This window comes from Brachyistius frenatus, unplaced genomic scaffold, assembly GCF_029030835.1.
Source record: "Brachyistius frenatus isolate BFR_SWC_R1_liver_20210118 unplaced genomic scaffold, ASM2903083v1 Contig_16, whole genome shotgun sequence".
In the NCBI taxonomy this organism is placed as follows: domain Eukaryota; kingdom Metazoa; phylum Chordata; class Actinopteri; family Embiotocidae; genus Brachyistius; species Brachyistius frenatus.
The window spans coordinates 96244-116486 of record NW_027210615.1 but is presented as its reverse complement, the minus strand read 5'-3'; the positions used below and the strand labels follow the sequence as shown (position 1 = coordinate 116486).

Here is a 20243-nt window from a genome sequence, read left to right as displayed (position 1 = left end):
GTATTCATAACATTTTGGATCTATTAATGCATATTCAAAAAAGACAAAAACACTACACAAACTGACAATATGAATGAAGTCAGTATTATTTTATAATGTGTCACTTTTGGGGGATGAGTATACTTTCTATCAGCACAAAGCTCATGTTTTAAGATTCATCATTGACCAGTTATTTTCGCTCAAACTGCACTCACTGACAGGTTGAAAATGTATTCTTATGTTGAAAGTGTCTAAAACAGTTATCTTTAATCTATTTTGAAAATTAAACACATGATTTTGAAGAATGTATGAAAAGTCAGTGATTGATTTCTCAGTTTCAGCGTTTCAGAGTCCGTCATCCAAAGTGCTGCTGGGTCTGCTCCGTCTGAAAGTTGTGGTCCGGGCAAACTTTTTGCACCAGCCTGTAATCCGTGCCGGTGAAAGCGATAAAGATGCATATAACCTTGAAGGGTTTGGCACAGATCCAGGCTGCCTGGGACTGCGTGTTCTCTGAGTAGCAGGTCTGGCCCGGGTCGTACATGCAGGGCTTGGTCTTCTTGGACCGGTTGGTTCTCTGGTACTCGATCCGGCAGTTGAGTTCGGTCACCATCATCATGTCCTGCTGATGCTTCTGCTGTTCTGGAGGAGTGGAACTGGTGGACTGAGGGGGGCTCGGGAGCTGGGATGTTAGATCCGGAAGCAGGACTGAGTTCTTGGTATGAGCGCTATGAGCTGCAGGATCCAGAACCTCCCATCCTACAGCTTTGGAGGGTGGGACGATGCTGACGGATATGTTCCCCAGACGGGATGAGTTGTGGCGGAAGTAGACACTGAACGTTCCATTGATGTGGTCCACGATCTTCCCCGTCACCAGGAGGCTGAACTTCACTGTTTTCACATTGAAGTAAAAATCACCCCAGCCCAGGATCTTCTTGGCCTTTGGGGATGTTTTAGCAGGAGGTTTGGATTTTGGTGAAGGGCGGTACAGATACTGGTCCAGGGCTTGTGAGAAGTTCTGAGGCCAACCATAAGGGCCGAGCGAGCCATAGGCAGGTGTTTTATGTTTGGTGGAGATGATTTGTAAGTCTTTGGAGATATGTTTAACTTTCAACGCTGCTCCTCCAGCATCTCCTCTTCTTCCTTCCTCCTCTCCCCATTGTTGCCTCTGAAAGTCCAGCGGCTTGGCTTTTTCTTGGACCTGCACAGAGAGCAACACAAAAATGTATGAAAATTTGATGGAGTCTTTTCACACGATTACAAGAAGAAGGCTATTTCCTCATTTACATGCATTCCTGGTGGTGACCTACCATGCATATTGTTTTGTTTTTTTTATTTGGAAATTTTAAGACATTGTCTCTGAAATCTTTAAATCTACTTTAAAACAATGGAGGTGCTTTCACATCAAATTTTATATCCATGAAGTGTCCATGTTAGTCTAGATAACTTAAAAGTTTTCAGTAGAGCTGCTTTTAACCAAAGAAATGTTGCCTATTAAAACTGTAATTAGAACTACAGGGATTTTCCCAACCAGTCAAGTTGCAGCTTACATTCATGATATCTCAAAGAGAGAGAAATATCTCAAAACCTGACCGAGCACATAGGATGTGATTGTGAATGGTTGTCTGTCTTTGTGTGTTGGCCCTGTGTTGGACTGGTGACCTGTTCTGGATGTACCCCACCTTCATGACCCTCTTCAGGATAAAACAGGTATAGATAATGGCTAGATGGTTGGATTGACATTTCATGTTTAGGTTTTGGGGTGTCCACTAATTACATCTGTATCTGTATGATCTACAGTATCTCATAGAAGAAATAAACTCACCAACAGCTTAAAGGCTTTCCATCAAAGCTGAAGTTCGATGTCTTCCAAAGTTACCGTTGAAAAAAAATAATATAGATATATATATATATATTTCTGTACTGGCTGAGAAAATTATAACACTGTGAACAACACTCTGGCTGTGTTTATATCATTAAACAATCATAATATAACTGACAATTTGAAAATCTCTATCATATTAACTCTAAACACAGTAAATACAGTATTGCAGGATTTTGTTTGTGTATGTACTGTAGAAAGTGATGGGACAGATGAGAGACAAACTAGCATTGACCGCCAGGATGACCAAAAATGAAGGGCAGTTTGACTGAGGCTACGCTACACAGCAGCAGATAATCAATTCAGATAATTATTCTGCATCATGTTGGGTCCTAGCAATGAGGATGACTTGAAATTGAGTGTGATCAATAGGTTATCTCTTTCAGGCAAGGACTACAGTAACAAGGAGCGCACAAACAGCCACCCACTCATACAGCCGTTAAAATATTAATTTGGCTGTCCATCCTCACACAGCCTTTCACTCCCTTGTTCAAACTTCTCTCTTTATTGCGACCTTGATAATGGACTGAATCTACAGGCTGACCAATCAATATGTTTGGAATAGAGAGGGACGATGTCTCGGTTGAAGAATCAATTCATCACTTGATACACATCACAGTCCAAAATGTATGAAAAAGGTACAAATATGAAGTGTATTTTCTATAGTGTGCTCCCAGTGGACCAAACATGTCTCAGCTGACTCAAAAAGACTAAAAATATGTCTTTAACTTTTCTCCTCCTTCACATTCCCTTAAATATCCCAGTTTTCCCTCTTTGGATTGCAAACTGGAGATGAATAGGGGATTAAACTTTCACCTGGGTACATCTTGTAAGTTTATCATAATATTGTTTTATTCGCAAACTCTATTGTATGGTTTGTCTTCATGTACATCCAAATTGTCCTCCTCTCTATTTATATCCTTGTTGTCCTTTTTTTTGATACATACACAGTATAAAGATATAGCACACATGTGTAAATTCCTTGGCCTTTTCCTGCAATCAAACAAGTGTGTCTGGACAACCTGCAGATTATGTGCACAATTTGTGCAACACATTAACATGGTTTGCTAAGCTGCTTTACCTTCCTACAAAGTTAATGAATACTGATTACATTAATGGAAGTGCAGAGTTTATTGCAACTAATCGCTTAAATGTGTAAAATACTTCTATAAGTAGAAGTTGGTTTTGTGATAGTGATATATTTTTTTATAGCGCATAGAGCAGAAGACATGGTTAAACTCCACTAGACTGAAAAAACAGCTTTGCAGAAAAATATAAGAGGGTAACAATTAAGTGCACATTCAGATTGATCAAGCTGCTTCTTCTAAGCCAAGCAAACACCTGCTGTTGTTTCTATTAAAAGAACACAAACCCCTATAAATGTAGTCATTAGTGGGGATGTTTAGTGACTGATATTCCTGCGACTCACTGCACAGTTGACATGTACAGCTGTGAGATGTCTGAACGTAACAAATGCACAGACACAATCATGATATACTATTGTTAATCACTAACTTGAGGATAAGAACTAATTTGACAGGTAGGTGTATCCAGGTGTTACACTTTATTTTCTCCCATTAAAATCATTTTTGTGAATGCCGTGTTTGAGATGGGTTAAGTTTTGTTTTTTTATGCCACTACAGAGTTCTGACATGAGTTAAGCAAAAAGTGCTCTGCACTCATTGTTTCGGACTTAATTTCTATTTTCATAATGCGTTGAAAGGGGATGGATGTTTAGGTTTATTCTCACCCAGATTTTTCAATAAACAGCTCTCAGGATATCATTATTTCTCATCAACAAGTGGGATCCTCATCACCAACCACCCCATCTCTGTGTGCCAATCTCTGCTTTCTTCTGTAACCAAGTGAGCTCCAGCTGTGTCTATTGTTACAAGCCGAAACCTCCAGCTATGTGCTGTTCTCTCACCCACCCTAATTGGAGCCCGCAGTGTGACAGCCGTGTCACTGGCTCAGTGTCAAGATGCCAACACAGTGACTGCAACTGAGAGGTGGAGTGGATGCAAGCACAACACATGTGCTAAAGCACCTGCAGAGGCAAAAAAAAAAAAAAACCTGGAGAAACCTGAGAGGAGAGGAGTCACTGCATTTTTTTCAGGACAGAGAAAAGATTCTTGCCACTGGCTAAAAAGATCCTTAATGTGTCAGTTTTTCACAACTTAAAAATAAGGCGACAATGTTTCTTAAGCCCTGGGGTGATGAAACCTTTTCAAACTGACAAAGGCTGTGCAGTCATTTAGTTCAAGTAATAAAGCATAAAATGAGGTTGCTTTGAGGTTTTCACTCGACAACTTCAGTGTTAAAGTTACAGATGTTGCATTCGGCTGCTCATGAGTTGGGAAAGTCAAATTAAAAGACAGGAGAGCAGATCAAATTACAACTATGCCTGAGAGAGAATTACAGAGCACGAGAGTGGAACAAATTAAAATTGTGAGGGTGGTATAAATCCATTTTGTCGGAGAGCCGGCATCTAATAGAAGAGTCAACTTTGATCAAGGCTCAAGACAATCTCACGTAATGAAATAAAGCTTTCACGTTTGAATGTGGAAAATCAAATCACATCGCAAGAGATCGGTGGCCTTTTTCATCCACTCCATTCCTAAAAAAGCATCTCCGACTTTTCAATGGAGCATTTTCAAACTATGAAAGTCAGAGTTGAATCTCAAATTTAGCAGAAGTCAGTTATAGCAAGTCAATAAAGTGTTTATTGGAGTTCTCACCTTTGTCTGCAAGCAATGTTACCAATTATATTATAAAACTAGCCTAAAGTTAGGTCTAATTTCAACACTGCACAATTACTCAGGTGATAGAAACCTCAAACACAGAGCCAACACATCTTTTCATTAAGAAACAGCTGAAACAGCTAAAACAAAGCTTGATCGTGCAACAGTGCTGCATTATGATGAACCATGTCTGAGCCACAACAGGAGGGAATATGAGATGGATTCTTTGACAAGATTTAAATTACAATGTACTTGTTTCATTAATCAGCAACACACATACGGGCTACATAAATCTGCAAGGAACTGATGGTCGCTGGTGCCACTACAACAACACTATGAGTTGATAATGAGCCTCAGGAGCAGAGGCTGCTCTCTAATCTTACTCACCGATGAAGGAAGGAGCCATAGACAGGTGATGGCAAAGTTCAAACAGAGAGCCCTCATTTTGCGGCAGTGTTTCTCCATCCAGCAAGCCGGATCGTCTTAGAGGCAATCTGCCCGAGCAATTTACTGAGTTAAAGCTGACTCTCACTTCCAAAGTAGAGAAGACATTCGGCAGTGAGAAACTCAAAAATCCCCAAGATCTGGAGTGAACACTCGGCTCAGCTCTCCCTCCCACCGTCTCGCTCTCTCCCGCTGTTTTTTCTTTCACTGTCAACCTCTCAACACACTCACGCACACGCACACACACACACACACACACACACACACACACACACACACACACACACACACACACACACACACACACACACACACACACACACACACACACAAAACTCGATTCACATGATCAAAAAAATAAAGCACATCGTCTGTATAATTGTGCTCAGTAAAAAAAAAAAAAACTCAAGGGGAAACAATTCAAATTGGTTGTAGGCTAATTAAAAAAGAATGTTGCATTGGAAATATTCACACACAGACACACACACACACACACACACACACACACACACAGACACACATACACACCTCACTTGCCTCCCTGCTCATTTTCACCACCTGGCCGGCCCTTATTATGACTCATCAACCCGGGGAAAGGTGCTCTGAGGCAGGCACAGTTTGACAGCCCTCCGCGCTGTCCCTGGTGTCCCCGCATACTTTAGCCACGGGGAGGCTGACAAAATGACAAGGGCTATCTCTGGGAAATGTAAAAAATTACTGACAACTGGTGAGATTCCCTGCCTCAGTCTATCAGCGGAATTTCAAGCCAAGAAATCACTGCAAGCAGTATCTGACCAGATACATTGTCTTAAATAAAGAACCATAATGACAGTTTGTGTAAATACCCACAGTGTCATGATTTTCTGTGTTCAACTTCAACTTTTTCAATTGATCACTCAACAGTAAATCAATTCAGGTTTGTTCAACTTCGAAACATAAATTCCCCTGCTGCCTTAAAAATAAGTTAACTGGACCTAGGTTGAGCAGTTAGTTCAAAGTCATCTCATGTGGAAAGTACAGAGTTCACACCAAAGACTGTAGATGGCACTGTGGCCTTTTGGCTGTCCCCAAACTGAGAGGTGTTACAGAGGAGATGACACCAGAGAAAAACACAAATTGAAGAGCCTTCCTGGTGACAGATTCGTCTGTTTCCACAAGTGACATTTGTTTGTTTAAAATAGATCAATATTCTTAAATTGTTATTTCAGTTTGAAATTGGTCGGTCTTGTCGCTGTCTCCACTCCCATCTGAATTATTTCTAAATTAAATTAAATAATGCCTAAAAGAGATACACTGCAGTAAGAGACCGGTGCAGAATCAGTTGCAGTAAGTTTATGTGGCCGCTAGAACACGCAAAAAATAAACCAACATGATTTGATCACAACACAGTGAACCTCATATCTTATCATGACATGACTCTCTGGATAGACTGAAATACAGACTTTGACCTCAGTTTTGAGGCTTCAAGTTTCATGCAAAATTATTAGATTCTGATCAGAGACATAAAGAAAAAAAATCTTCTCGGGTCATGTCTATTTTTCACAATCCTTAGTGCAGGGAAGGTACAGTGAGCTGTAAATTATGATGTTAAGGTGAGGAATTGGGTTGGTCTGGACATTTGCTGCAGTCATACACTCTTGGTTCTCTTAAAATCTTATAAATCTTTTGCCTTTTACTAAAGATTTCTGTGGGGAGGAAACAGCTAGAGGTTGACTTCATTTTTAATCCACTTTATGGTACTCCATATCATTGTACTTAATGAAAACAACAACAGAAAATAAAAGACAAGCCCCCAAAATCCCAGTCAGTATGATCTCCAAATTAAATTGTGGTAGTGGGGCATGGTTTGGGTCAGCTGCAGGAGGGACTGATTGGGGGAGTGGTTCAGGCAATGGTGGCAGGAAGAGGCTTAATTAGTGCTGCTGCATTCAGTCACTGATTGTCTCACTCTCCATAAAAGACATGAGTAGGACACCAGACCGGAGGAAAACCTGCAGACACGAGCAGCAGAGTGGACGCAACAAACGCTGGGTGTGTGCTCGGAGGCATGACAGGAGAGCACACCGCTTGTGACCAATCAAGCATTGTTGAACTGTACTGGAGCTTTTTTGGTGTCTTTTATGTGGTGAGAACCCACCGTGGTAGCACAGAACTGTTATAGAAATTAAGTACTCTTTCTCTTGAAGAGACAATACAATGCAGTTAACAGACAGGTATTGTATTGTTTGCAGTAAATGCATGTGGCCCCTCAAGAGTCAATAAAATGCAAAGAAAAATATAAAGAAGGAGAAAAATAAAAATTTAAATGGAAATGTTTAACTGTTTTCTAATATATAACATTTTGGGGAAATTAAAAATAATAAAATAATGCATTGGCCAAGCACACAGAATTTAATTTTCTCTCGCCCAAAATGTCTTGAGGTCAAGACTGGCACCTGCACCTTGTGGCCCAGCTATGGATTCTGAAGATCCTGAAGACTCAAACAAATCCAACAAAACCGGTCACACCAGAGCTATAGAGATCTACACTGATCCTCACCATCAGGTCTCTGTTCAAAAACAGTAATAAATAGGTGTCACATTGCTAAAAACCGAAGTGCGTTTAATGTAACTAAACGTCAAGGGTTTGACACGGCCAAAGCGGAATCTCATCCAGCACATTGCCAACTAACATCAGAGTATAATGCTGCTACATAAGACCAACTGTGTTAATGAAGACTAGTTACTTGTCAATGGCTTTGACCTCATAACCTTCACAGGTCATAACAAACACGGCATCACCTTCAAAACCGAACAGGGAATAAATGCAACACCAAAACCTTTTGATTTCCAAAACAAATGATCTGCCTGTAGACATTAGGAGAGAAGAGTTGCGAATAAATTCTACATTGATCATTTTTCAGTGAACCGTGAGTGATAATCTTAAGGCGAGGAATGGGTCGGTGTCTGAAGTCAGCTGAGGTCATACACTCTCGTTTCTCTACAAAACAAACAAATCTTTTGCCTTTTACTAAAGATTTCTGTGGAGAGGAAACAGCTAGAGGTTGACTTCATTTTTAATCCACTTTATGGTACTCCATATCATTGTACTTAATGAAAACAACAACAGAAAATAAAAGACAAGCCCCCAAAATCCCAGTCAGTATGATCTCCAAATTAAATTGTGGTAGTGGGGCATGGTTTGGGTCAGCTGCAGGAGGGACTGATTGGGGGAGTGGTTCAGGCAATGGTGGCAGGAAGAGGCTTAATTAGTGCTGCTGCATTCAGTCACTGATTGTCTCACTCTCCATAAAAGACATGAGTAGGACACCAGACCGGAGGAAAACCTGCAGACACGAGCAGCAGAGTGGACGCAACAAACGCTGGGTGTGTGCTCGGAGGCATGACAGGAGAGCACACCGCTTGTGACCAATCAAGCATTGTTGAACTGTACTGGAGCTTTTTTGGTGTCTTTTATGTGGTGAGAACCCACCGTGGTAGCACAGAACTGTTATAGAAATTAAGTACTCTTTCTCTTGAAGAGACAATACAATGCAGTTAACAGACAGGTATTGTATTGTTTGCAGTAAATGCATGTGGCCCCTCAAGAGTCAATAAAATGCAAAGAAAAATATAAAGAAGGAGAAAAATAAAAATTTAAATGGAAATGTTTAACTGTTTTCTAATATATAACATTTTGGGGAAATTAAAAATAATAAAATAATGCATTGGCCAAGCACACAGAATTTAATTTTCTCTCGCCCAAAATGTCTTGAGGTCAAGACTGGCACCTGCACCTTGTGGCCCAGCTATGGATTCTGAAGATCCTGAAGACTCAAACAAATCCAACAAAACCGGTCACACCAGAGCTATAGAGATCTACACTGATCCTCACCATCAGGTCTCTGTTCAAAAACAGTAATAAATAGGTGTCACATTGCTAAAAACCGAAGTGCGTTTAATGTAACTAAACGTCAAGGGTTTGACACGGCCAAAGCGGAATCTCATCCAGCACATTGCCAACTAACATCAGAGTATAATGCTGCTACATAAGACCAACTGTGTTAATGAAGACTAGTTACTTGTCAATGGCTTTGACCTCATAACCTTCACAGGTCATAACAAACACGGCATCACCTTCAAAACCGAACAGGGAATAAATGCAACACCAAAACCTTTTGATTTCCAAAACAAATGATCTGCCTGTAGACATTAGGAGAGAAGAGTTGCGAATAAATTCTACATTGATCATTTTTCAGTGAACCGTGAGTGATAATCTTAAGGCGAGGAATGGGTCGGTGTCTGAAGTCAGCTGAGGTCATACACTCTCGTTTCTCTACAAAACAAACAAATCTTTTGCCTTTTACTAAAGATTTCTGTGGAGAGGAACACTAAGAGTTTCACTAAAATTTTTTGATTGCCTAGCACTTTGCTGGACTTCTCATTGCTGTGACAAAGTTAAATCAATCTGGAGATACTTTATTGTGCAATCCCAATCCATGTGGTTTCCCCCCTTCGCCCCAACAAGAACTAATAAATGTTGAAAAAACATCAAAGGGTAAAGAGCATACATTTGTGTTTACTAGTAAATATGCTTTTTTTGAAATTAATATTCTTCTTCATTACAGTCAAACTTAAAAATAGGGGCGGGGTGATGATTATTATTTTCCCAGAATGCTCGGTACAGTGGAGGCATTTACATGCTAAATTGTTAACATTTATCTCCCCCACAAAGTTTGGTACGGATTGTTAGTGATCTTTGTGGTAAAATATTTTTGATGCTGTGGTACAAGTAAATTCTACATTGATCATTTTTCAGTGAACCGTGAGTGATAATCTTAAGGCGAGGAATGGGTCGGTGTCTGAAGTCAGCTGAGGTCATACACTCTCGTTTCTCTACAAAACAAACAAATCTTTTGCCTTTTACTAAAGATTTCTGTGGAGAGGAACACTAAGAGTTTCTCTAAAATTTTTTGATTGCCTAGCACTTTGCTGGGCTTCCCATTGCTGTGACAAAGTTAAATCAATTTTGAATTCCATGGTTTTGCAACACCAAAAGCTAGTGATTTCCAAAACAGATTAGCTGCCTGTAGACTTTAGGAGAGAAGAGTTGCAAATAAATTAGTTGTTACTTGTACAAGAGCCATTCAAATGAAGAACAAAGTACAGAAGAAAAAAAACAGCAAATAACATCACCACTTTTTTCTAACATAATATAATCTTTTGCTGAAATGCAAAAGAAAATGTTTTCATCACAGCGGCACTCAAAAAACAGGGGCGAGGTCATTGTCGTTATTTTAACAACTGTGTCACATGAAAGAATATTTGCTACAGTGACTTGATTATATACTTTCAAATAGAGCACTATGCCATGGTATCCTTGACAATTATTGCAGAAAAAATAGAAACATCTTGCTTGCCATCAGTAACCAGGCTGGACTGAAGAACTGACTGGACTGAAAGTACCAGCTCTTTTACTTGGTGAAGTAAAATGTGGCCAACTACACCACTTTGAAGGGACTGGTTTGCTTCAGTGTACTTGTAAGTTTTCGTCATGCCATCATCTACTCCGAGAACTAGCACAAAATAATTGAAAATATCCCCTTTAGATAATTCAGGAAACTTCCCCATGTCATCGTCCCGTCACTAAATGCAATCTTTGAAGGGTGCAACACAGTTACATCATCTGTGCGCTGCAGCGTCTAAAATCTATTCTCCCATGTGTTGACAACGTTCTTCATTTCTGTTAATTTGATCAAACAAACTGCATAATGGTGTAAATCAGCTAATATTCATCAAGAATTAGCTTTGTGTTTTAGCACTGTTCAACTTCCTCTTTCCCCCGGCGTTTGAACCGGAAAGTCGTAACACAATAGTGTCCAAACCGGAAGTGGGGATACAATGTAAATGGCGGGGCTACATAGGGTGAATTACTAAAGATTTCTGTGGAGAGGAACAGTAAGAGTCTGGCTTAAATTATGATGTCCTGCATCTTGTGGGGTTTGCTTATCTTATAAAAAAAAAAGGTAATTTGATTAAGAGATGCAAGAAAGGTCCTTACAATTGATTAAATTTGTGGGAGTGGCTGCTCCATTGATGGATAATATTGAACTCAGACTATAATGGTGGTGTATGATTATCCATGTATTGTTTGTGACCTGAGGAACACAATGATTTCATAACAGACTGTTTAAAATTGATATTTGTCACTGTCTCAACCTGAAACCCTCGTCTGAATGATCTCCAAATCAAATTAAAAATAGTTCGCTGCAGTAAAACATGACAGGTATGGAATCAGTTGTAGTAATTGTGTGTGGCCACTAGAGTGCGCTCAACATTAACCAACGAGGTATCAGAAGCGCACAAAGAATTTTGACTTGACTTTGAAGAAGATGAGATCTGTTGACCAGAGAAAGAGCAAATTATGTCAAGCAAGTAACAATAATGAATGCTGATGATGTTGTAAGGACTTAAGACTTAACTGAGTGTGACAACGCTGCTGCTGCTGCTGCTGCTGCGAGCGATCAGCAACAACATGTGGGGGACACAACCAGCGAAAAATCTGTGGAAGATTAAAAAGGCTATTTGAAAATTGCCTGCAATGATGATATGACCAAGATGGTTTGCAAGAGATGTAAGAAAGTTGTTAGTAGAGGCATTACACACTTCCCACAGACATTCAATGCAGCAACAAAGTACCAGAACTTTATCAAAGATTCAAAACTAAAGTGAAAAAGCAACTTGAAAACATTGAAGCCAATCTTGTGCATTTCACAGCTGATATCTGTACCAGAAAGTTCTCTGCCTCTCTTACAGGACATTGGATGGTGGGGCTGTGACACATCAAGGTATCCTTGTGTTGCTTAATATAAATGTCACACTCCAGCAGGAGTGTTACAACATCTACAGCAGCTTGTTGAAAAGCAGCAAAGTATGGTCCCATACTATGGTCCCCCTTTGTCACAACACATACAATTTGGTGACAGCAATGTCAGACAGTGGCTGTGAGCACATTAGATGCATGGCTCACTCCCTTGATTGTAACAGGTGCTATTGAAGAGTGCCATGGTGTGGTCGGTGTAATCAACACTGTGAGACAAATTACCAACACTGCACATTTGTCAAACAGATAAACTGCATGAGATTTAGAATCAGTGTGGCCTGGCTGTGGCTGCATTAATCTGTGATGTACCAACCAGAAACAGTGTTAATCATGCTGGAGCAGAGGGCTCTTATCACCTTGTCTGCACATCAGTGGACTTTAATGAAGGCCATAATCAAAGTTGAGGAAGAAACACACTCAGTATAATGACACATCTATTTCCACTGAGTTCATGCTGATTTCTGGCCGCCAAAGCTGCACGGACTGAATTTATAGCAAATAAGGACATGTTAGAGACTTGCAAAATATTGGCTGACACAGCAGATGCCATAAAGCCACTCTCTTGTACCCCAGATGTAAAATCCCGTTCATGGTACTGCTCAATGAGCTGGACTTTGAAGAGTCAGTGGAGGTTGAGGGTTTGTTGGAGCGGGACAGCATACCTTCAGCAGCTGACGCTGGCTCTTCATCAGGTGGGGCGGTAGAATCAGTTGGCACCAGCACCAAGCCAACTAGCTTTTTTTGCGGAGCAGTGGAGAGTCTCACTGCAAATAATGCAACAGCTCTGTCAAAGTCGTCAGGTTTAGTGGAGACGTATATAGCAGAGAACAGCACACAGTCACTGACCTCTGGCCCAGTGAGTTCAATCTTGTCAGCAAACATGGCACAATATCTTGCACTGGCTCAAGTGGCAATTACATTTGGCCTGCCCACCAAAAAGTGTCTCCTCTGAGAGGCTCTAGAGCACAGGAGAAGATGTTGTTGCTCCGGATAACAGACTTCTCCCTGTTTGAATGAATGTCTCTTATTGTGTGTCTTGTCTTGCAGGTTCTGAACCCTTCATTCAGAGATGTTACTCTGTTTGACATGACGTTTCACCTTAAGTAGGGCAAAAACAAAAATTAATCTGGGGTTTAGTGTCCTTTTATATGTAAAAGTTTAAAACATGTTTAAAATGTTGTATACAAATGTTTAAGTGTTAGGCTTTCGGTATTTAATATTAAGAACCACCTCAGTCTAGAGTGGAATTATATTCTACATGCTCCCAAAAACGTTTAATTAACTGTCCTGCACACCTCATCATCAGACACACTGCACTGGATCTTGAGAGGGTCTCTTTCTAGCACATTTAACTTTTATCTTCATTTGTTATAGTTATTCATACAGTTGTAAATAATGTAGAAAGTCAACAAGAACTTCCCTCTGTGTGTTTGCACAGGAACCCCAATGGCTTTTATTATTACCCAGTCAACACACAATGTAGAATAGTATATTTTGAATTAATGTAATGTGGTAGAAGTGGTAGTAAATTTATGTGTGCGCGTGTGTGTGTGTCACTATATTGCACGTATGCAAGATTGCTTATTGCAAATCTTCAGCTCCTATCTTAATCTGTGACTAAGGTGAGGTTAACCTTTTTGGTGTTTTAAGTTGGTGTTTTTGCTTTTTTGGAGACATTCTAAAGAAAGTTTCACAGCCAGGTTTTTAAGTGCACTTTGGGTTTAATATTTTAAACATTGAGGCTAAAGCATTACGCTAATTTGCTAATTTTATCAGCAGTTAATGTTGCAAACATTTGAAGCAGTGAACGGTGTTGGGTTTTTTTGGGGTTTTTTTTTTACAATGTTTTTCATACAGCCTCAGTTTATCAGAGTCACATATGTGATTTATGTACAAGCCCAATTGGCTTTGCACTTTTGACTTATAAGTTAACATAAAGTTACTGTATGTACATGTTGAAATGGCTTTTACACCTCTATTTATGCAACTATAGAGGATCTAAAGAGCCTTATACACAATAAAAAGCAATTCATTAAATGTTTTGTAGACAATAATTCAATTTACAATATATATATTATTTTTTTTAATTGATTGATTAAGTAAATGCCATGCAAAATATTTGATTCACAGATCATCCCTAAATGCTCCTATCACTACTTATCTCTCAATGAGAGTTTTTTTTTATACGGCATTCAACTAAAATGCTGTAAACCCTCAAAACCCAGGGGTACAGGTCCACTTCTTATAAAAACTGTTTTGTCCGATTGATTTAGAAATAAATTTGTTTAATCTTTGCATCGGACCATTTGTAATACTATGGTATTCACAACAAAGCCAATGCATCACCGATCTATTAATGTAGGTATTAAAGAAACACTCTTTCGAATCCTTAATTTGTCAGAGGGAACTAAAACTTCACAGCATAACATATTCTGCTGTGATGGACTCATTAATAAATGTAAATTTTCTGTAGATAGCAGATGTAGAAAATGTCGGAAACATCGAGACAATTTTCTGAACAACGATGTGTCCAGTTGATGTTGATATTCAGTGTGTTGCAGCCTTTTTTGTTGCACATCCTGGTGTTTATGTCACAGTGATCTCCTGCAGAAGATCAGCGGGGAAATAGCCCAGCTTGCGTCCAGTGCTGACCTTCAAGTAGCCACCTTTCTCATCTCCTTTCTTCACCACAATCTGAAACACAGTGACAACATAAAAACCTGGCATCAGTAGGAACTTCATACATTTATGAATGTCTTGAATTGAAGCACCATTTCATGTGCCGATATTTATCTCTATAGATAAATTATAGGCAGGTATGAGATCTGTTCAACCTTATTAGAGGGCCACAGAAGCACCAACACATGAAAAAAATATTATACTTTTTTTTTTTACAAAATCTGATTAGGAAATTAATGCATGTTGTTTAATTACATATTTAGCATGATTTAAGTTACCTGATCTTTCTTAAGTGTAATTTGTCCCATCTCTCTGTTCCCTACAAAGGAGCGGGTCACCTTGAAAACTCTCTCTGATGCGCGAACCTTTATGAGGTAATTGGTGGGGAAGTATCCTGTCTTCTCCCCCATCTTTCCCTGAAAATACAGTGAACAGACTTTGAGTTCATCCTCCGCAGTGACATAAATAGAAACACCATATTTACAACTTGAGTAATCAAGTGTTAAACTCACCCTCCACCACTCTTCATTGGAGTCATCCAGTACTGTGATCCGATCACCAGGGCTAATACACAAACACATAGGCAATGTCTTTTATTGCTGCCTTTTTGTTCACATAATCAAAAGTAAAATAGATTCAATTTATAAATCAATGAATAAATGCATTATAGTGTATGTTATCATTGTGAAGTATTGTTTGTGTCTTAAAAACGCACTGGAAGTCAAGGTCATCTTTCTCAATGGCCTTGAAGCGGTACAGGGCCAGGTAATAGTGGGACTGGGAGAATGTGCCCTTACTCTGTTGGCAGAACAGCACAGATGCTACATTATATGACAAATTATATTGATTTAAAACAAAAACATGTTCACAAATGTTGTTACTTTGAAAAACATGGCTGCTTGAGCTGTGATGTTTTTACCTTACCTTGTCATCTGCTTTGTGTTCTCCTTTGTCCTTTTTATCATCAGGCTTCCCTGTTTCAACATCAAACATAAGGATCAACAACACTCTCCTGAGTAACTTAGAAATGGAGAACAAATCATTTCATGTCATCTTCACGTCATCTTCATGTCAGGTATGTAGCAATTTGGATTTGTGTTTGCACAAATTTTGTGTTTTCTTTGAATGTTTATTGTTTGAATTTCTACTTATTGCAAGGATTTATGATCATAACAAACATTGTATACCACAGAAAACACGTGACCATCAATTAGTTCATTTCTACCTTCTCCGCCTTCCTCATTCTCTTTGGGCTGCTGGTTCTCCTCTTCCTCCTCCTCCATCATCATAATCTAGAGGACACAGCACTGTTAAAATCAGCACTGTACGCAAATCTCATAGTTTAGATTATACTCTCTCTCCAACACTGCATTTGCTTGAATACACAATGTCTAAATTCATTGCTTGGCATTAGGGACTAAAATTCTTAGTACTGTATTTCTGAAATTCATGTTTTGATTCAAAGTATAAAAAACACACATTTTTCTGGTCTTTCTCGTTCTTTTTGCGCTCCTTATTTGCCATGATGACGCCGACCCTCAGGGTGTCAAACACAGGGTCGTTCCGGTTTGGGTTGTCTGGTAAAGGACAGTGGAATAATTAAATGACAATTTGAAAAATATTCTGCAGTGATCATTTCAAAACATTATTATGTAATATAACAGTAGCTGAAGCTCTGATTTGAGAAATACTAAATCCATGTCCTCGCAAATGCACCTCCAACCTATACCAAATATCAATTGTAATGGTATTTGTGTTGGAGGATTTAATGCATTTTTATTTTATTCGTAAGCCGTAAGATAAATGTCTGGACCCACTTAAAAGCTTTTAAGCTTAAAAGTAACACAATATGGAGAGGAAGGGTTTTTGCTGGATAATGATATTTAATTTATTTGTTTCTATTGTTTGTCAAATTCATTTTTCAACATGGATGTCAAAATGCTATTTTTAAATCTGATCTACACAACCCTCTCTTTGCATTATTTTGCTGCCTAAAAGTAGTCAATTTAAACATATTGAATTTAAAAATATTAAATATATATTAATATTGAAAGCATTATGAAAATACTGAAATATACCTTATAAAATACTTAAAGTGTTCACGATTATAGGTGCTATTAAAGAAACAGAAGACATGCTTAGTGTCTCCTTTAATGGTATCAGAATATCAGGTAAAAAAGCGTTGCTATGAAATAGAGATATTGTGATTCAAGGTTAATTAGACTCACTGGGATCTGGTTGGTCACTGCCATACAGGGGGGAGCTGTAGGCCCTTCTGAAACCAGGTGGCTACAAGGAACAAACAGAGAACTTCATATTTGAAAATTTTTAACCATTTTTGTAAGGATTATCTGTCTGTCTCAAGGCATAGTAATGGACATCTGCATAGATTGTTGTGGCTGATTACACTGTATATACTACATAGTCTGTATATAGTTTCAATCCCAGTCGACAACAGCAAACTCACAATTTTTCCAAAGCACCTCTGGAACTCGACATAAGACTGACATGAATGGTGGATGTTGGTCTTGCAGTTTTTACACCTCAGAGCGAATTTGTTGTTCACTGGAAGATGAGCAAGGGAATATCAGTCGGGCCAATCAGAAACATAGAAGAATAAAATAACCAGGTATTATGTATAGAAAACCAACACATACAGACGATCATGCGAGCACAGACGTCACAGAACTTGGGTTTCTTGCAGTAGTGGTCCTTGAACTTGTGGGGTTTGTCGTTGATCCGGACAACATTATCTGAAGGAGGCTCTGGTTCCTTCTCCTCCACCTCCACCTCCTCCTCATATATGAAATAGACCTGGGGACACAAAGGGCATGTCTCAGACAATCAATAAGATACACATTCCTGAAGCAATGCTTTGATGTATCGCCTGCAGCCTTCTCTGCTGAAGAGAAGGAATTTGATAATGTGAACTCAGTTTGTGTGAATACTCGTCATACGACAAAAAAGTGTTGTTAAAGTGTTTGAATTTCAACTGCCAATCTTCCCTGTGTATCATAGTCATAAAGAAAGGGGCAGTAATGAAATGTTAAATATTTTATGTCGAGTTGTTTTACTCTCCTTGCTTACATACTTACTGTATACCTATCCTTATTTTCTACATTTTACCATCTTAAGAATCAGATTTCTAACCAAACCTACAGTGATCGTCCCTCACAGCTCAACCAGCGGGGTTGCTTTATCCCACGCGGTTATAAAAAACAGAGATACTTAAGTCCGAGCTCATATTTTTTCCAATTGACGCTGGGATCCTGTCTCAGCTGGTGGCTATTTTAAACAGCCTGGGAATGGCGCTGCTAATAGTGGGGGGTTGACATGGTGCTGTCACTCACAGTGTCTCCGTCCTCCTTCACTACATTGTCAGGAGCTGGAGGATTGTCATGGATATCCACCGAATGTTTGTCATCCTCCCTAACACACACACACACACACACACACACACACACACACACACACACACACACACACACACACACACACACACACACACACACACACACACACACACACACACACACACATACAGAAAAAAAAGCACAAAGGCATGAGGAAGATCAAACTGCACAGGCGCATATTGATGTGAAGTTATTTTTTCGAGACATAGTTTCAACTTTTGATTTCAGATGTGACCTCTTGTCACTTAGTAACTAAAGCATGACATTTAAACATATAAATTGCTAAAGTGAGGATTAAAAGGTTTTCACATTATCACTTAATGGAGTGATTAGATGCAACTGACATGCTTTGTGCCAATATTAAATTGCCATTCCTCCTCAAAACAATGCAGTGTTGATTATTTATTCAGGGAGAGTCCTATGGTACAAGCTCTTAAATGAACATGGAGCTACTTTATCATTATTATACAGCTTCCTTGGGCAGGTGATATAGATTTTTTTTATTGATAGGTGATTGTATTGATTTCAAGAATTATACTCACTGATCCATGTTGTGATGATGACAATGTCAAGACCACCCACCTAGACAGAAGTCACAGTTAGTTTTATTGTTGTTGACTTTTCTGAAAGATTTTGAGACACCAAATCAGTTTGCAATAATCTTAGCCAATATTTCTTGGGGGGAAGATGCACAGTATTTAGGTTTTAAACTAACTTGTTTGCTCAAAAGCAACTAATACGCTTCTTTATAACTCTCACATTTTGAATAATTAGTCTCTTCTGTTAACTATTATGTCCCATTGTCGGCAGAGTCAATATGTTTAATAAACCAAATACAAATTCTTGACATTGTAGGAGACAACTGAATGAAATGCAGTCGGCAGAAAATAAGCCTGCCCTCTATTTGGCATTCATTGAAAATGTATCAAAATATAGTATTTTGGTTCAATAAGAACTTCTACACCGGAATATCGGACAAAAACGTCTTGTCAAAAAGAGAAATGTTAGATGGCATCTAAATTTCAGACACATAAACTAGATTGTACAAACAAGGAGTTTTCTGCCTACACATGTGAGAACACAACAGACACACAGAATGTATTTCTGTGTCTGAATGAAAAGAAGTTACATGTAGCTAAGCACTTGCATACTCACTCACACAAACACACAGTGTTTTAGTGCACTTGTCTGCTTGACCCAAACTATTCTGGGGTTGTGAAATTCAATCTTATAGCAGCTAAATATGGGTGCCTCAGCTAGTCAGGAAAAAAAGAGCAGAATTCTAGAAAGTATTACTGAAACAGTATTACTGTAAAAAGGCAAAAACTTTCTCAGAGTTGTTGTATAACTCAGCTTGTATTTTAACTTCCTCACTGATATTAATTCAAATAAACTGGCTGACTTTGACACTGCTGTCATGCAAACACCTTTTGCATTAAAACCACCTGGACTTTAAACTGCAAAATAAGCCTACCTTTTTTCCAAATTTGTGCAGATCACACAGAGGAAATTACAAGTGCAGCGTGTTGGGGAATCTCTATGAAAGGGTCCTTCACCAGCTGGTAATGACTGGAGCGCTGTATGGTCAGTGTCGAACAAACCGGCCAACCAACCTGCCTGCTCACTTCAGGCCCCCAGGATGCTTTATCGACAGTCGCACAGTCTGGTCCCCTTTCAGTCCCTCTATTTTCTCTTCAGGTGATTTCCAAAGTGATCGTAGGCTCAGAGTGTGAGCATATATCTGTATTTGTGTATCTATGATTTTGTGCATGTGTTTGTGTGCATGCCAGGCTGAGAACTCCTATGTCAAGCTGACAGTTTGCGACAGCTGCGGACTTAGCACCGATGACGAGGGGAAATCAGATACTTTCTCTCCCTCTGTCTTCATTTGACACATATACACACATCTTTTCCCCTGTCCCACTTGTTCACAGACAACAGAAACACATACCTACAGAGGTACGCTCAGACATTCCTACTACTCTTTGTCCTGACGTTTCCTCTCCATGTTGGATTAAATGTGTATATTTGAATTACCATGAACTTGCAGCTGTGTGGGCAGAACCATAACCCATTGAAGACACTGGGGTCATGTCCTCAGTCATATGTTGCACATTTGGATGCACAAAGGGGACTTCCAGGCCTGATTACATTTTGAACATTCCTTTATTGAAACTGTAAAAATAGAAATACAAGCACATCAATTTAACATGGCTTCAACACAGCTGTCTGTTTTTCTGAGCTTT

At 39.2% G+C, this 20243-nt stretch overlaps 2 protein-coding genes and 4 non-coding genes across 7 annotated transcripts; 4 read left to right on the top strand and 2 right to left on the bottom strand.

The window, feature by feature from the left end:
- Positions 1-331: 331 nt before the first annotated feature.
- LOC138618224 (neurexophilin-2-like) lies at positions 332-5149 on the bottom strand. The gene is made up of 2 exons (XM_069693810.1): positions 4987-5149; positions 332-1177 (listed from the first exon to the last, which is right to left on the bottom strand). Exons 1-2 carry the CDS (start codon positions 5062-5064, stop codon positions 335-337), a joined length of 921 nt encoding a protein of 306 aa, XP_069549911.1. The 5' UTR covers positions 5065-5149; the 3' UTR covers positions 332-334.
- A 1527-nt stretch (positions 5150-6676) lies between these two features.
- Positions 6677-6795, top strand: LOC138618409 (U5 spliceosomal RNA). Its single transcript, XR_011310726.1, has one exon. It is a non-coding gene; the product is annotated as a U5 spliceosomal RNA (small nuclear RNA).
- A 1216-nt stretch (positions 6796-8011) lies between these two features.
- On the top strand, positions 8012-8130 carry LOC138618408 (U5 spliceosomal RNA). Its single transcript, XR_011310725.1, has one exon. It is a non-coding gene; the product is annotated as a U5 spliceosomal RNA (small nuclear RNA).
- A 1214-nt stretch (positions 8131-9344) lies between these two features.
- Positions 9345-9461, top strand: LOC138618413 (U5 spliceosomal RNA). The gene has a single exon (XR_011310729.1). It is a non-coding gene; the product is annotated as a U5 spliceosomal RNA (small nuclear RNA).
- Positions 9462-9904: 443 nt separating this feature from the next.
- LOC138618411 (U5 spliceosomal RNA) lies at positions 9905-10021 on the top strand. The gene has a single exon (XR_011310728.1). It is a non-coding gene; the product is annotated as a U5 spliceosomal RNA (small nuclear RNA).
- Positions 10022-13975: 3954 nt separating this feature from the next.
- stac3 (SH3 and cysteine rich domain 3) lies at positions 13976-19806 on the bottom strand. 2 transcript variants are annotated; one of them, XM_069693806.1, is made up of 13 exons: positions 19472-19806; positions 18540-18579; positions 17935-18013; positions 17242-17398; positions 17052-17149; positions 16813-16873; positions 16064-16161; positions 15810-15876; positions 15509-15558; positions 15300-15382; positions 15097-15148; positions 14863-15000; positions 13976-14599 (listed from the first exon to the last, which is right to left on the bottom strand). In XM_069693806.1, exons 2-13 carry the CDS (start codon positions 18545-18547, stop codon positions 14492-14494), a joined length of 999 nt encoding a protein of 332 aa, XP_069549907.1. In that variant the 5' UTR covers positions 18548-18579; positions 19472-19806; the 3' UTR covers positions 13976-14491. The 2 variants fall into 2 exon arrangements, with proteins under 2 accessions (XP_069549907.1, XP_069549908.1); XM_069693807.1 differs by having other exon boundaries at positions 19611-19806.
- Between the last annotated feature and the right edge of the window lie 437 nt (positions 19807-20243).